Consider the following 16,733-nt stretch of genomic DNA (forward strand, 5'->3'; position numbering starts at 1 on the left):
CCTAGGCGGTCGTGTGTGCCATGTTTCGTGCTAAACCGACGCCGTTTGGTGATTTTGGGGCGTTAACACCTCGAGTTCAAGTTTCTTAAGGAACTAGTTTGCCTAAAGTGAAATCCAGCTCTAACTCCCAAACCGGGAACCCAATTCGAGCCCCGTCTTCTCCCACAAATCTCTCGTGCCTAGACGGTCGTGTGTGCCAAGTTTTGTTCTAAACCGACACCGTTTGGTGATTTTGGGGCGTTAACACCTCGAGTTCAAGTTTCTTAAGGAACTAGTTTGCCTAAAGTGAAATCCGGCTCTAACTCCCAAACCGGGAACCCGATTCGAGCCCCGTCTTCTGCTACAAGTCTCTCATGCCTAGGCGTGTGTGCCAAGTTTTATGCTAAATCCGGCTCTAACTCCCAATCCGGGAACCCAATTTGAGTCCCGTCTTTTCCCACAAGTCTCTTAACTTACAATGTAATGAATACAAAGATACATTTTATACCTGATCTTCTGGTGGTGGTATATATGGATTCTCGTCTTCTGCAGATTCCCTAAATGCCCGGTGGCCACTCGATGCATCAGGAACTTATGATAGTCAATGCATAATGTGTTAATCATATTCGAATTTTATACATAATCTTGTGTGAAAATTGAACTATCAAACAATTTAATTTATATCGAACCTGTCTGTTGAGATCCACACTCGCCCCCTGTGACACAAAGGCCATCATCTCAGCTCTCATCTGTTGTAAATGTGTAGAGAACTCTGCTCGCAGCTCCTCCATCAACTCATCCCTTAGCTCTGCACGAACCTGCTGCGTGATCTGCTCAATAGTCGATGGCTGGGGTGTTGACTGTGATGGCCCAGCACCATCTTTATACACTGCTCTCCGAGGCACAATTCTCCCGTATGTGCGACAATATTCATGTCCGTCATGACCTATCAACTCATGGAAAATGGCATTCCTAGCCTCCAAAGTCCGACCATCCTCAAGTAGCATAGAGTGTTGACGATTAAACTCATCCTGTATTGAATAAGACATACAAGTATATGCCAAATTAAGATGGTTGACACACAAAAAATAAACTTCAAATACAATCAAAGGTGTTTGGAAACTACCAAGGTCTGGATAACCTCTGGGTCATCTGCTCTACGTGTCATAAGCAAAACATTCATCTTATCAGTAGACTCCCCCTTATTGGTCATCTACATTTTTTTAGAAATATGAAAATTAGAATCCAAATAATTTGCAAATATACAATGTTTATTTATATACAAAAATAAAACAATAAAATGTAAATCTCATGCCGTATCTGAGAGAAACTAGTACGCCCTGTGGTGTGAGCTATGCCGTGAGCTCGCCGATTTTTAGCGTTCATACTTGCAATTTTCTATAACAGGTTCAACAAATGTAAGTATGTAAATATGATTTGTATGTTTACATATCATAAATATAACTTATTTGTATACCTCAGCATCAGAAGTACGCCAATACTCCACAAGTTCTTCCCACTGGCTTGGCACAATGTGCAAAGGAACATCATCCTTCAGATTAGGATCAGAACTTCTAAGCTTGAAATACTTAACCTTAATCTTGTTCTTGTGATCATTCCATATGATGTTGCAGTTTTTCATGCAGATTGGCTTGTACTCCTCTGGACATATATTCAAATTGTCCTATAAAACACAATTTCAAAGGGTAAATAATAATAACACAATTTTGGAATTCGAATTTGTGGACAAAAATATACTTTTACCTTCACATCCTTCCAGATAGCATCAACAATATCATCAGGCACATTGTTCCAGTCAAGAAAAGTAAGAGGAACAATGTTACCATTCTGCACAATGATGCCAAGTTGAGTAGTTAACTTAGCGACGTTATCCCCTATTGGGCAGTAATTTTCATCAAATTGTATGTCCAGCTTTTTACCAGTACCCCACTCTTTAATGCCCATGGCACATCCTCTACCACGCCTAGTCGAGGTTGATAAAGAACTAACATGACCTGCGAGATACAAACACAATAAACAATATGCAACGGTAATAAACAAATGCAAATTTAAATAATGTGAATACAAATTGAATTCTTATACCTAATGTAGGCTGTGAAGAAGTCGAAGGGTCTGCAAAATACAATGAGAATAAACAAGTGTTATATAATGAGCATAAATAAATGTATGTTTAAATAATTTTCATACTAATCAAAGCAAATTCATATACCTGCGGATGGCTCATAAGCTGATGACTCTAGTCGGGATGCTAGCTGCTGTGGTGCCACTGATGGTGGACGCACCGATGGTAGGCGTGGAGGCTGAGTACATGGTAGCTGCTGTGGTGCCACTGATGGTGGTCGATGCGGTGGTACTAATGGCCCCTCAGATGGTGGTGGCACTAATGGCCCCTCCGATGGTGGCCGATGTGATGCCTCCTCTAATGGTGGTGCTACTGATGTCCTGTTATGTAGCACATCAGGCATCATGCGCCGGGGATGATCAGGCTTCCTCTTCCTTTCCATAATAATCTGCAAGCAATATAACATTAATTGACATTAGAAACATAGACAATGGGTTGTCATCAACTATAATATGACATTAATTGAACTAATACAATTACAAAGACAAATTAAATTAAGAAATTGATGATTAACTACAACCTTGGCCTTAATTGAATTACTAATGTTGCTTAAATATCAACCTATTTGAACATCAACTGTTTCCCCTTCTGCGGCTTCCCTCACCCAACCAACTTCTTCATCACGAAGCATTATATTTTCTTCCAATTGTTGGCTCATGTATGGCTCGATTTGTGGATCAGTCGAACTCATATCAAATAAACCTCTTTGAGACATCTTCACCACGACTTGCCAGTCTGGTTGTAACGGGTATGCAACATACCAAACTTGCTCTGCTTGGGACTCCAAGATGAAAGGTTCATTGGTAATTCGATCATCTCGGTACAACAAATGATTGAAGTTCACCAACGTGAAAATGAAGACATCTTCTTTCTTTCTGTGAATGTTGTCAATCCAATCACACTTAAACAACACATGTTTCTTCTCATTGGAATATCGAAGCTCAACAATATCTGTCAATTGTCCATAATAGTACACAGACCCCACACGAGGATTCTTGTCTTTTCGACTAACATAACTTATGGTATCTGTCTTCAAAGCTACACCACAATTTTGTGTGGCTCGACGATCATCCATGGCCTTTACTCGATACCGAAACCCATTCAGTATATACCCGTTCAACCTCCTTGCCAGGTTATGAGGACCATTTGCCAATAGAATAATCTCTTCAGAAAATATGACATCAGTAGTCCTTCGCAAAGTTTGGACCTATTTAACACGAAAATGTAAAATTTAAAATATAGATCGACTTAAGCAACTAGAATCTATAGAGTTAAATACATACATGTTCCTTGAACCAAATGTGAAAAGTTTCAAAATGTTCACGCCGAAGCTGATGATCGTCGACACGAGGCATTTTGAGCTGAAGTACTTCAAGGTGTTTGCTGTGTAGATTGAGATTTTAGCAATACAAAAAATTTTGTTGAAAATTCAATAAAACATAATAAAATATTGAGTGAGTGACTTAACCTACTTTATGAATGGTTGAACCGCGCTTGTATTGAATAAGATGTACCGATGAGCTTGTACCCAAGAAGTATTATCAAGACAAAAGCTTGTGTTTTCACCAATAACATGACCCAAATTATCAGCACCACTATAATTCCTCACGGGTTGACTAGATTTGGTTTCCACATCATTGAGATATTGTGCACAAAAATTCATGCATTCTTCCATAAGATATCCTTTAGCAATTGATCCTTCAGGATGAGCTCTATTACGCACGTATTGCTTCAAAGTAAGAAGATACCTCTCAATTGGATACATCCATCGAAACTGAATCGCTCCACCCAATAAGGCTTCATCAGCTAGATGTATAGGCAAGTGCTCCATTATATCAAAAAAAAACCTGGAGGAAATATTTTCTCTAGATGACAAAGTGTTAGAGCGATACGATCTTGAATATATTGCAAATCCGTCGCACGATTCACTTTCGAACACAATTGTCTACAGAAATTGCTCAATTCAATCAAGGGTTCAATTACATTCTTCGGTAACGATCTTTGAATAGCCAATGGAATAAGTTGTTGCATCAGAATATGACTATCGTGGCTCTTAAGACCCCCAATACTTCTATCATGTGAGCGCACACGACGTGATATATTGGATAAATACCTGTCAGGAACTCTTACTTCCTTCAACACTTTCAAGAACAAATCTTTTTCATCCTTGGTCATCGTGAATTGTGCTGGTGGTAAATAGGCTTTATTCGACCCTCTTAACTGCAAATGTAGGGGTTTTCTAATATTCATATCTTGTAAATCATGCCGAGCATTAACACCATCCTTCGATTTTCCTGCAACCCCTAATATTGTCCACAACACATTGTCACAAACATTCTTCTCTATATGCATCACATCGAGGTTGTGACTTATTAGATTGTGCTCCCAATATGGCAATTCATAAAAGATACTCTTTTTCTTCCAACTATGAGTGCGATGTCTAACTTTCTCCTTCTCTACCTGTCTCCTATGCCTCTCCTTAAGGTCATCCCTCTTGATTCAACAATTTTAATTAAAGTTTTGAATTGAAAGGACACCTGGGGATGGCTTTATTTGTTTTTGTTGTTGAGCAGGTATTCCATCCATGGTTATTGTTTCAAAAACTGCTAGTGACATGGAGGACCTGCGTGATAGTTTAAATGATCTCTCTAAATCAAAAGGGACTTTGTTATCCAAATTAATGCCAGGTATTATTATTTTTTAGATAAGCAATAAATTTTATAGAGAAAAGAAACATGATGGTACATAGAAACATGTCAGGTTTTATATTATTTTCCTTGATTTTTTTCTATGTATAGACATTTGTATAAGACAAGGGCAGGTGTAATATTTTCACTAAATGTAGTTTACCCTACCCAAAAATAAATAATAAAAAACAAAAAAGGAATTTTGACTAGTGTGGTGTGTTTGATCCTGGCAAGATAAGTATGCAGGTAATTGTGCTGAATGGGAATGTCTTTACTTTATTGATAAAAAAAAAAATGGCCCAACTTTTCCTTTCATCTTATTAATTATTCTGCAATGGTATTTTGTTACAGGATACAGAAGGATCATCAGAGGTTCGCTACTCTTACTCTTTAATTATGTGCTATTCATAGTTTTGGAATACAGTTAAATCTAAAATTTTGGGTGCTTCCTGTGACAACAATTCACAGATTCTTGCTACATGTTAAATAAAAAGTGAAAGTGTTGTGGATAATTGAACAAAACACATGATATCATACTACATAATAAAAATGGCTATGATCCTAATATGAACCATTGTTGACTTTACTTTCTGTTGTTTGTCATCAGTCCTCACTAGAAATTAAAGAAAAATTCACGAGACAATTGATGGTTTGCCTAGCTTATCATTGTATATATATCAAGTAGTTATTATTATTTACTGCTTCTCTGTTGTCTTCTTTTTGTCTCATGAAGCTTGTGCTTGGATTAAACCAATTGATGTTGCAAAGAAAAAGCATGTGTTTGCAAGAGAGCTAGCAAAAAGGCTGATAGAAAAAGAAAATGATTGGATTGATTACATAAATTGTGGAAATTTACATGTTTCTATAGTGCACTGCTTTGGAGATACCACTTCATCACAAAAGCAAAAGAAGAATAGACTCTTATCCTAGCGACAAAGCACGGCATCAATGACATGGCAGAGGAAATCCTTGAAAAATTCCCTAATGTTGCGTCATTTGATGAGAATGGAAGAAATATACTACACATAGTGGCACAGCTGAAAGATAGAATTATCTATGGCCACTTGAAGAAGACTGTCAATCACGCAGATAGGATGATGACTGATGTTGATAATCATGGAAACACTATTTTGCATCTTGCAGCCTACAAGTATGAAAAAGATCTTTTTCCTCAAAATCTTTTTGGACCTGTAAACCGAATGACATGGGATGTTTTGGTTTAAGGTACTCTCCCTGAGCTATATATATTAACTTGTAATACTACTAGTAGAGAGCTAAGGATCTTCTACCGTAATTTTTCTACAATGATTTTGTGCTTTTAATTATAGCAAAATACATTAAAACAGCTTGAGGGATAATCATTAGTTCAATGGTTAAGACTTGGTTTAATAACTTTAAGGTTATGGGTTCAAGTCTTGGGTGTCACCACTTTGTGCATTATGCCAAATGTTAGGTGTGTACTGAATCTTTCCCTTTCCAAACACACATTAATGTGTACTAATTAGGCCTTTTTTTTTTTCAACATTATAACAGCTTGAGTTTAAATTAAAGTAAAATGTCATTGTATCACATTTTTTTAAACCACACCCTAAAATGATGCAATTTACTTCAATTTTAAACATAAACCGTTAGATCAACACAACAAGATTATTGTAGAGAGATTTATGACACAGGATCCTAATCCAGTAGTAGATATGCATTGGATAATAATAATAATAGTAGTAGTTATGGTGGTGTGGTAACATAAAGGGTTAATTACACTGTGAATATCACTTTACTTCTCATCTATGAGCTTGTATATTTTGATCCTCTCAAATATAAAAGTGCATCTCACTTTTACCCCCTCCAAAAGGGGAGACATTTGTATGATTTGTCATAAATGAGGAATAAAAATATATATGGTTTCATCGATAAGAGATCAAAATAATATTCATTAATAGTTGAGAACATTTTGCTATAATTAACCTTGACATAAGTTACAATCTAAAGCATTAAGGTTAGAAACTCTTCAATTCCTCTTTAATATTGTATTCTTGCTTGATTTCTTTGAATTTTCAGAGTCTATACAGAATGACTCTTATCCACATTTGATATATCATCGAAACATTGATGGTAAGACAACAAATCAAGTATTCGAGGAAGAGCACGGGGATGCCATGAAGGAAGCTAAGAAAGCAATCAAAGATATTAATAGTTGCTTGATGCTTGTTTTCACTATAACTGGCACCGTCAATTACGCTGCACTTTTTACTATCCCTGGTGGTTTCGATCAATAATATGACCTACCGATTTTTTTCACAAAAGCAATAAATGGACAACGAGATTTGTAGTTGTTCATGTCTTACGTTGGAGGAAGTCTGGTTGTTTCTTTATTGGGTTTGGGATCTCAACTTTTAATACAAATGTCATGGTTTCACACTTGTTGCCATTGAATGTTTTCACTATAATTGGCACCGTCAATTATGATGCACTTCTTACTATCCCCGGTGGTTTCAATCAATAATATGACCTAACAATTTTTTTACGAAAGCAAAAAATGGACAACGTGATTTGTAATTGTTCATGTCACATTGCAGGAAGTTTGTTTGCTTCTTTATTGGGTTTGGGATCTCAACTTTTAATACAAATGTCGCGGTTTCACGCTTTGTTGCCATTCTCACTATAATTGGCATCGTCAATTACGATGCACTTTTTACTATCCCTGGTGGTTTCACTCAACAATATGGCCTACCAATTGTTTTTACAAAAGCAAAAAAATGGACAACAAGATTTGTAGTTGTTCATGTCACATTGGAGGAAGTTTGTTTGCTTCGTTATTGCATTTGGGATCTCAACTTTAATACAATTGTCATGGTTTCACACTTTGTTGCCCTTGAAATTTCTTATTGCAACCACGTCCTTGTACTATGCCACTGGCTTCCCAGGCGACATGTTTTCAAACTTTTATTATTGAGGATGCATTCATAAATTCATATTTTGGGGTGATGTGGCTTGCATGTATTCTTATGACCCTTGTTTACACAGATGCGTTATACTTGACTAACGATTACTTCTTTTTTTTTTTTTTGATCAGCAAAAAGGAAAACTTTATTGACGAAAAAATAGAGAATTACATCAATAAATAGGAGGCAACAGCAAGGAGCATCAAAACGAACTCTCCAAATCCCAACTAGGTTAGCACTAAGGAAGACACCCAATTATTTGCTAGCTCAAGCCAAAGTTGGTGAGAGACCAACAAAGCAAAACAAAAAGGAAAAAAGCAAACAAGGTAGCCTACCAAGGAAACAGCAACAGTAGGTACAGAGTAAGGCAGCAAAACAACTTGAGACAACATAAGGTAGCAAAACAACATAACAACAAACAGCATAGCTCCATCATGAGACAACAAACAGCAGCAGAACAAGATTAGCAGAACAAGATTAGATCCATTAAATGCAGCAGCTGGTCTGGTTTAAATTGACCACAAAATCAGCGGCAGCAGCTCAGCACACAGTGCAGTTCATCAGCAAAACAACAGCAGAACACTTAGTAAAACACTCAATAACAGAAGAAGATTAAATCCATCAAATGCAACTCCTGATTTGGCTTAAATTGAACACAAAATCATGGATGGAGTATGAGTTCCCAAAAGAGTGGCTCTTCAACCAAATTACAACTCTAGTTTTGATAAGCTCACAAAGCTCCATGAAGTTAAGATGAGCACTATTAAACACAGCAGAGCAGAGCAGCAGCAAAACAAGATTAGATCCATTAAATGCAGCACCTGGTCTAGTTTAAACTAACCACAATTCGTTATTCACTTGCTTATAGAAGCCAAAAAAAAATGTAGAGTTTGCACTTGTTCGGTACTTGTTTTAAGCCATGCTTGAATTTGTGTGTGACAACATTTTAAGTTGTTCAATCTCCAACTTTTCAGTCTTTCAAGTTTTAAGTGCCTTTGCCATGTTTGACAAATGATGAACTAGATGATTTCGTGTTGATCATTGAAGATATAATTACAATTGCTTACATATGCTTCATATTAATTACAATATTATATCATCACCCTTCTTTTTGAGTTGAAGAAGGCATTCATATGCTTCATATTTCTCTCAATTTATATCTGCCAGTTTCTTCTCCAGAGAACTAATATCACTTTTTATAACCTTTAATTCTCGCTTATGACGTGGAATGTTTGCGGTGTGTTTCTGATTTTCCTTCCATAGTCTTTTCAATTCATTTTGTATAAGCTACAATAAGAGCCAAAAAAAAAAAAAAGAATTACATGTGAGGAGTTTTTCACAAGAGTAATACTACAAATTCACTCTTATAAATTAATTTTCACCACACAATGACTCACCCAAAAAATTCTGAATGGACAAGTCTGGTTTCAGACTTTCTCTTTTCATAAAACTCATGCCATTTTAAAATAAAATTTCCATATTCAAATAGTTTTGAACATATTAAAAATAAAACATCCCATCACAAAAATATCTTACTGAATATGATCCCGAATATCTTTTCTAGTGCCCAAATAGTATCGAATCTATGGAGCTTGTGAAGCATGATTAACAATATTATTATTATTGAGTTTAATATTATCCATTTTTGCTTCATTCTGCTTTATCTCTCCAAGAAGCTTCTTCTCCTCTGCAAGATTGTTACTGCCGTGTTGCATTCGATAGTTCAAACTCTTTATCTCCAATTCATAATTCCACATTATTTGTTGTCTTTGTAATTATTCCTTTTTAAATTCAAAACAAATTTACTTAAAATTGCCAATGATCTTCCTAATCTTTTTTATTGAATATAACTATTATTTTCATATTTTAAAATAAATCATAATTAATTTAATCATTCAAGTGTTGGTATTTTGATAAGGGCCCTGCTGGAGACCCCCAGCAGGGGAGACCCCCAGCAACCCCCACCTCCACGTGGGAGGTTGGTAATGGCTGAAATCAAAAAAAAAAAAAAAAAAAAAAAAACACAGGTTTTGGGCCAATAGGAAGAGACCCCCAGTACCCCCACTGGGGGTCTCATGCATTTTCCTTTTGATAATTAGGTTAAAAGCCAGCCGTTTAAGTTGTTCCAACCTAATAGTTCAAATTTTATAATTAATTCTTTACCTAACTAGTAATACATAATTTATAGTTCCAAAAACTAAAATTAAACAATATAAAACACACATATAAAAATATATTGTATAATATAGATTAAGGGTGAGATTTGCTATGTTTGAAGCACTTTTCTCAAGTCCGATCCAGCTTATAATTGAGCCTAAAAAAATGTCCCAACCTTAGGCACCTAAAAAAATGTCCAGCGCAACCTTAGGCACCTATAAATTATGAGCAAGCTTGAGTGAGCGTAGCTAGTTATCGGGCCCGTGTCCACTTCTTATTTCATTTGAAAAATAATGTATTAGTTTAAACATTAAAATTAGCTTAATTACAAAGAAACTCCACCTCTATTAATGGCTTAACAACTTTAGCTTAACTACTTTAACTTAATTATATATAATAATAATAAATATTTTAAAAAAACCCCTCAACTCAACATTTTTAGAATGATAAATTACAAATATATCTCTTGAAATTTGCTTAAAATACGAATTTGCCCCTATAATTTTAGAAATTATAAATACATCCTTATCAAAAAAAAATTATTTAATAGAATTAACAGAAAAAATAAAATTTTTAACTATTCTCCTACACAACAATAATGTTACCTAAATTATTAAGTCAAATATATTTTTAATATGATTAAAAAAAGGGGTCATTTATTTTTAATTGACTTCATAATTTATTAATAAAAGAGGTAATTTATTATGTAATTGGAAACTTGAAAGGGTGGAATGTAATTTGTAGAACTACAAGGGGATAATTTATATTTTAAGCAAACTTTAAGAGTGTATTTATAATTTATCCCTTTTCAAAATAATGGAATACTTAGCCTTAAATAACTTGCAAAGCAATTGAGTTGTTCCTGTTGAGAGTATGTTCCAATAGCTCTCCCTACTCGGATGGGGTTCTTCGAGTGATGAAGCTCTTCGAGACAATTTTGCAAATTCTTGAATTCGTTCTTCCATGTCCAAAAACTATTGGAATACAGTAGTGCTAGGTGTTTGAACCTTGTAATAACATGGTATCCTACTGGTGAGCTTTTACCAATTATAACTTTCTGAGAGTCTCTCCCTCGGCTAGGGTTAGGGTTCTTTGAAGGCCGAAATTCCTTCAAACATTGCTGCAAAGTCTCCATTTCATTCCTCCTCCATAATAAATAGTCCCTATATGATGATAGATGACGTAATTCTGAATTTGCAACGATCAGATCCAACTGTTTGGTAATTCAAAAAAGATAAAGGGTAGTAAATCATTTTGACAACTAATTAATTATGTTTTAGGTCATCATCTTTAATCAAATTCCAATTTCTTTTGATAATTTGAAGTTAAAACCATATGAGCCAGGAGCCTTACATCCATCACACCTACATACAGCTTGGAAAATCTCATTCTCAAATAAGATAAGGATGAAAGATAACGATAAAGATTATCTTGTAGAGCCTAGAATGAGTTTTTAAAAGTGGTTGTCCAATTAGGATGATCAAATTCATATTATCCCACAACATATTGATTCCATAATCATAACTATATAATTTCATCATATATCGACTAGTATGAAATGAGAAATTATATGATCAATAGGAGAGAAAAAATGATAAAAAGAAACTGTATGCCGCAATGATGAGATCTAAACTCAGACATCATACTAGTTGCTCGATAATAAAGCGCCTCATCCAACGACCAACTCTCAGTCTCTAAACTTGTAGATAAAAGTAAAAATGATAAAAGCTATACAGGGTAGGTGTACCGTCCTTTCATTTAATTTTTTAACAATTTGAGAATGAGCTTCACTTTTTTTCTAAATTAGCTTCTTGGTATCATGAATATCCTTTGTGAAGTTTACTTGTATTAACACTGTGTTTGGGAACCTAGGAGAGAAAAGAAAAGAAATGATTACTTAAGTTATAAGAGAAAAGAAAAGAAATGAAATGATTGTGATTTCTCTCCTTTTTGTTTGGATAAGGAATAAATAAAAGAAAAGAAATGATTATGATTTCTCTCATTCTTGTTTGGTTAGATTTCATTAAGAGAAAAGAAAAGAAATTATTTTATGTTATATTACTAAAATAACCTTTTTATATTTTCAATCATTTTATTTCTTTTATTTTTATAGGGACAAAATTGGTATTATGAAAATAGTAGTTTCTTTTCTCTCCCAATCTCTCCACTTTTGGGAAGATTGAAAATGAGGCTCATAAGAGAAATGAGTTTCTCTCTATTTCTCTTCATTTCTTCCCATTTCTCTCCACTTAGGTTATCCAAACAAGTAAGAGAAATACATATATCTCCATTTCTTTTCTTTTCTCTCCAAATCACTCAATCCAAACATAGCGTAAATGATGATCATCTCTTGAACTTGATATAGGCCCAAATTCTTTCTCATCATCCAAACAATTGTTTTGGGCTTCAATTTCTTCATTCAATGCTATTTGCATGAAATCAGCTTCCAACACCTCCATATTCATTTGCATCCAATGCTGAGAAAAAGAGTTAGAGAATCTATTTTGTTGTTGTTCTTGATCATTGAGCTTTTTCATAAGATAAAAGGATAAGAAGTTCAATATTTGGGTGTTTACTGTAAATATTTCATCAATATTTGATTATTGAGATTGGTCAATGAAATTGAAAGATATTATACAATAAACATTAATGAGCTACATGCACAAAATTTCAAAAATATAGGCGTAAAATTTAATTTGTAATTTAAATTCATTTTAAGTGTAGTGATAGCCACGCAAAATAAGAATCATATCAAACTGAATAATTATGGTCTGATAATCTAACTACTAATATAAGAAATAAATAATAATAATAATAATAATAATAATAATAATAATAATAATAATAATAATAATAATAAAAGAGGTTTTTGCGACGGCGTTTTGCCGTCGCTAAAAGTGTCGTCGCTAATGACTATTGGCGACGGCAACCTAAGCCGTCGCTAAAGGCCTTATTTTCAGTTTAATTCCTACCTTTTGCGACAGTATTGGTGCCGTCGCAAAAAGCTTGCTACCATTTTTTTTTTGCGACGGGGTGCTCTGCCGTCTCAAAAAAAAATTTTAAAAAAAAACCCTGTATTAAAATTATTAAAAATATAAAAATAACCTATATTAAATGAAAAATAACTAAAAAAAATCTAAAAATTACATAATAATATAAATACATACATAAACAAAAGTTGGCACATGATGAACATTCATAATGTTGTTCCATTCATAACAATACATAAATAAAAATCCATAACAATAAAAATTATGCCACTACATAATGTCGCATAATACATACATAATGTTGTTCACAAATTTAAATAACATAAATCAAAATCAAAACCAAAAGTTTTCGTCTTGATTCTTTCGTGGGTTAAAAAAATAAAAGTTGGTCATAATCTTTATACGCCCGCATTCTACAAGAAGCAAACTGCTACTAAGGAAATATCTGAAAAAGACAAAATAAAAATAATTAATAACAATATAATGGTGTTAATATTTTAATTACAGAAAAATATAAAAAAAATTAACTACTATATAATTACAAAGATAGTCTAGTAAATAATTTTGACTAGACCGAAATCCGACTCTAACTCCCAAACCGGGAACCCGATTCGAGGCCCGTCTTCTCCCACAAGTCTATCGTGCCTAAGCGGTCGTGTGTGCCAAGTTTCGTGCCAAACCGACATCGTTTGGTAATTTTGGGGCGTTAACACCTCGAATTCAAGTTTCTTAAGGAACTAATTTGCCTAAAGTGAAATCCGGCTCTAACTCCCAAACTGGGAACCCGATTCGAGCCCCGTCTTCTCCCACAAGTCTCGTGTGCCTAGGCGGTCGTGTGTGCCAAGTTTCGTGCCAAACCGACGCCGTTTGATGATTTTGGGGCGTTAACACCTCGAGTTCAAGTTTCTTAAGGAATTAGTTTGCCTAAAGTAAAATCCGGCTGTAACTCCTAAACCGGGAACCCGATTCGAGCCCCGTTTATCTCCCACAAGTCTATCGTGCCTAGGCAGTCACGTGTGCCAATTTTCGTGCCAAACCGGCGCCGTTTGGTGATTTTGGGGCGTTAACACCTCGAGTTCAAGTTTCTTAAGGAACTAGTTTGCCTAAAGTGAAATCCGGCTCTAACTCCCAAACTGGGAACCCAATTCAAGCCTCGTCTTCTCCCACAAGTCTCTCGTGCCTAGGCGGTCGTGTGTGCCAAGTTTCGTGCCAAACCGACGCCGTTTGGTGATTTTGGGGCGTTAACACCTCGAGTTCAAGTTTCTTAATGAACTAGTTTGCTTAAAGTGAAATCCGGCTCTAACTCCCAAACCGGAAAGCCGATTCAAGCTCTGTCTTCTCCCACAAGTCTCTCGTGCCTAGGCAGTCGTGTGTGCCAAGTTTCGTGCCAAACCGACGCCGTTTGATGATTTTGGGGCGTTAACACGTCGAGTTCAAGTTTCTTAAGGAACTAGTTTGCCTAAAATGAAATCCGGCTGTAACTCCTAAATCAGGAACCCGATTCAAGCCCCGTCTTCTCCCACAAGTCCCTCGTTCCTAGCCGGTCGTGTGTGCCAAGTTTCGTGCCAAAACGACGCCGTTTGGTGATTTTGGGGCGTTAACACCTCGAGTTCAAGTTTCTTAAGGAACTAGTTTGCCTAAAGTGAAATCCGATTCTAACTCCCAAACCGGGAACCTGATTCGAGCCCCGTCTTCTCCCACATGTCTCTCGTGCCTAGGCGGTCGTGTGTGCCAAGCTTCATGCCAAACCGACGTCGTTTGATGATTTTGGGGCGTTAACACCTTGAGTTCAAGTTTCTTAAGGAACTAGTTTGCCAAAAGTGAAATTCGGCTGTAACTCCTAAACCAGGAACCCGATTAGAGCCCCGTCTTCGCCCAGAAGTCTATCATGCCTAGGCCGTCATGTGTGTCAATTTTCGTGCCAAACTGACGCCGTTTGGTGATTTTGGGGCGTTAACACCTCGAGTTCAAGTTTCTTAAGGAACTAGTTTGCCTAAAGTGAAATCCGGTTCTAACTGCCAAACCAGGAACCCAATTCCAGCCCCGTCTTCTCCCACAAGTCTCTCGTGCCTAGGCGGTCGTGTGTCCCACGTTTCGTGCCCAACCGACGACATTTGGTGATTTTGGGGCGTTAACAGCTCGAGCTCAAGTTTCTTCAGGAACTAGTTTGCCTAAAGTGAAATTCGGCTCTAACTCCCAAACCAGGAACCCGATTCAAGCCCCGTCTTCTCCCACAAGTCTCTCGTGCCTAGGCGGTCGTGTGTACCAAGTTTCGTGCCAAATTGACGCCGTTTGGTGATTTTGGGGCGTTAACACCTCGAGTTCAAGTTTCTTAAGGAACTAGTTTGCTTAAAGTGAAATCTGGCTCTAACTCCCAAACCGGGAACCCGATTCAAGCCCTGTCTTCTCCCACAAGTCTCCCGTGCCTAGGCGTTCGTGTGTGCCAAGTTTCGTGCCAAACCGACACCGTTTGATGATTTTGAGGCGTTAACACCTCGAGTTCAAGTTTCTTAAGGAAATAGTTTGCCTAAAGTGAAATCCGGCTGTAACTCCTAAACCGGGAACCCAATTCGAGCCTTGTCTTCTCCCACAAGTCTATCGTGCCTAGGCGGTCATGTGTGCCAAGTTTCATGCCAAACCGACGCTATTTGCTGATTTTGGGGCGTTAACACCTCGAGTTCAACTTTCTTAAGGAACTAGTTTGCCTAAAGTGAAATCCAGTTCTAACTCCCAAACCGGGAACCCGATTCCAGCCCCATTTTCTCCCACAAGTCTCTCGTGCCTAGGTGGTCGTGTGTGTCAAGTTTCGTGCCAAACCGAAGCCGTTTGGTGATTTTGGGGAGTTAACACCTCGAGTTCAAGTTTCTTAAGGAACTAGTTTGCCTAAAGTGAAATCTGGTTCTAACTCCCAAACCGGGAACCCGATTCGAGACCCGTCTTCTCCCACAAGTCTCTCGTGCCTAGGCGGTCGTGTGTGCCAAGTTTCGTGCCAAACCGACGCCGTTTGGTGATTTTGGGGCGTTAACACCTCGAGTTCAAGTTTCTTAATGAACTAGTTTGCTTAAAGTGAAATCCGGCTCTAACTCCCAAACCGGGAACCCGATTCAAGCTCTGTCTTCTCCCACAAGTCTCTCGTGCCTAGGCAGTCGTGTGTGCCAAGTTTCGTGCCAAACCGACGCCGTTTCATGATTTTGGGGCATTAACACGTCGAGTTCAAGTTTCTTAAGGAACTAGTTTGCCTAAAATGAAATCCGGCCGTAACTCCTAAATCGGGAACCCGATTCATGCCCCGTCTTCTCCCAAAAGTCTCTCATCCCTAGCCGGTCGTGTGTGCCAAGTTTCGTGCCAAACCGACGCCGTTTGGTGATTTTGGGGCGTTAACACCTCGAGTTCAAGTTTCTTAAGGAACTACTTTGCCTAAAGTGAAATCCGGTTCTCACTGCCAAACCAGGAACCCGATTCCAGCCCCGTCTTCTCCCACAAGTCTCTCGTCCCTAGCCGGTCGTGTGTCCCACGTTTCGTGCCCAACCGACCCCATGTGGTGATTTTGGGGCGTTAACAGCTCGAGCTTAAGTTTCTTCAGGAACTAGTTTGCCTAAAGTGAAATCCGGCTCTAACTCCCAAACCAGGAACCCGATTCAAGCCCCGTCTTCTCCCACAAGTCTCTCGTGCCTAGGCGGTCGTGTGTACCAAGTTTCGTGCCAAACTGACGCCGTTTGGTGATTTTGGGGCGTTAACACCTCGAGTTCAAGTTTCTTAAGGAACTAGTTTGCTTAAAGTGAAATCGGGCTCTAACTCCCAAACCGGGAACCCGATTCAAGCCCTGTCTTCTCCC

The 16,733-nt window shown here is 37.2% G+C and overlaps 1 protein-coding gene across 1 annotated transcript; it reads left to right on the top strand.

Annotated features, from left to right (window-relative positions):
- Positions 1-5,762: 5,762 nt before the first annotated feature.
- On the top strand, positions 5,763-7,085 carry LOC114280709 (uncharacterized). The gene is made up of 2 exons (XM_028223082.2): positions 5,763-5,999; positions 6,879-7,085. Exons 1-2 carry the CDS (start codon positions 5,763-5,765, stop codon positions 7,083-7,085), a joined length of 444 nt encoding a protein of 147 aa, XP_028078883.2.
- Positions 7,086-16,733: the final 9,648 nt, after the last annotated feature.

The sequence above is a fragment of the Camellia sinensis genome, chromosome 8 (assembly GCF_055761805.1).
Source record: "Camellia sinensis isolate YWXY chromosome 8, ASM5576180v1, whole genome shotgun sequence".
NCBI classification, from domain to species: Eukaryota; Viridiplantae; Streptophyta; class Magnoliopsida; order Ericales; family Theaceae; genus Camellia; species Camellia sinensis.

What these genes read in the sequence shown, in the direction of transcription:
- LOC114280709 (XM_028223082.2), top strand. Translation starts at nt 5,763, where the DNA reads ATGGCAGAGGAAATCCTTGAAAAATTCCCTAATGTTGCGTCATTTGAT. An exon ending in CTCAAAATCTTTTTGGACCT is followed by an intron (nt 6,000 to 6,878) that starts GTAAACCGAATG and finishes GAGTCTATACAG; the next exon opens with AATGACTCTTATCCACATTT.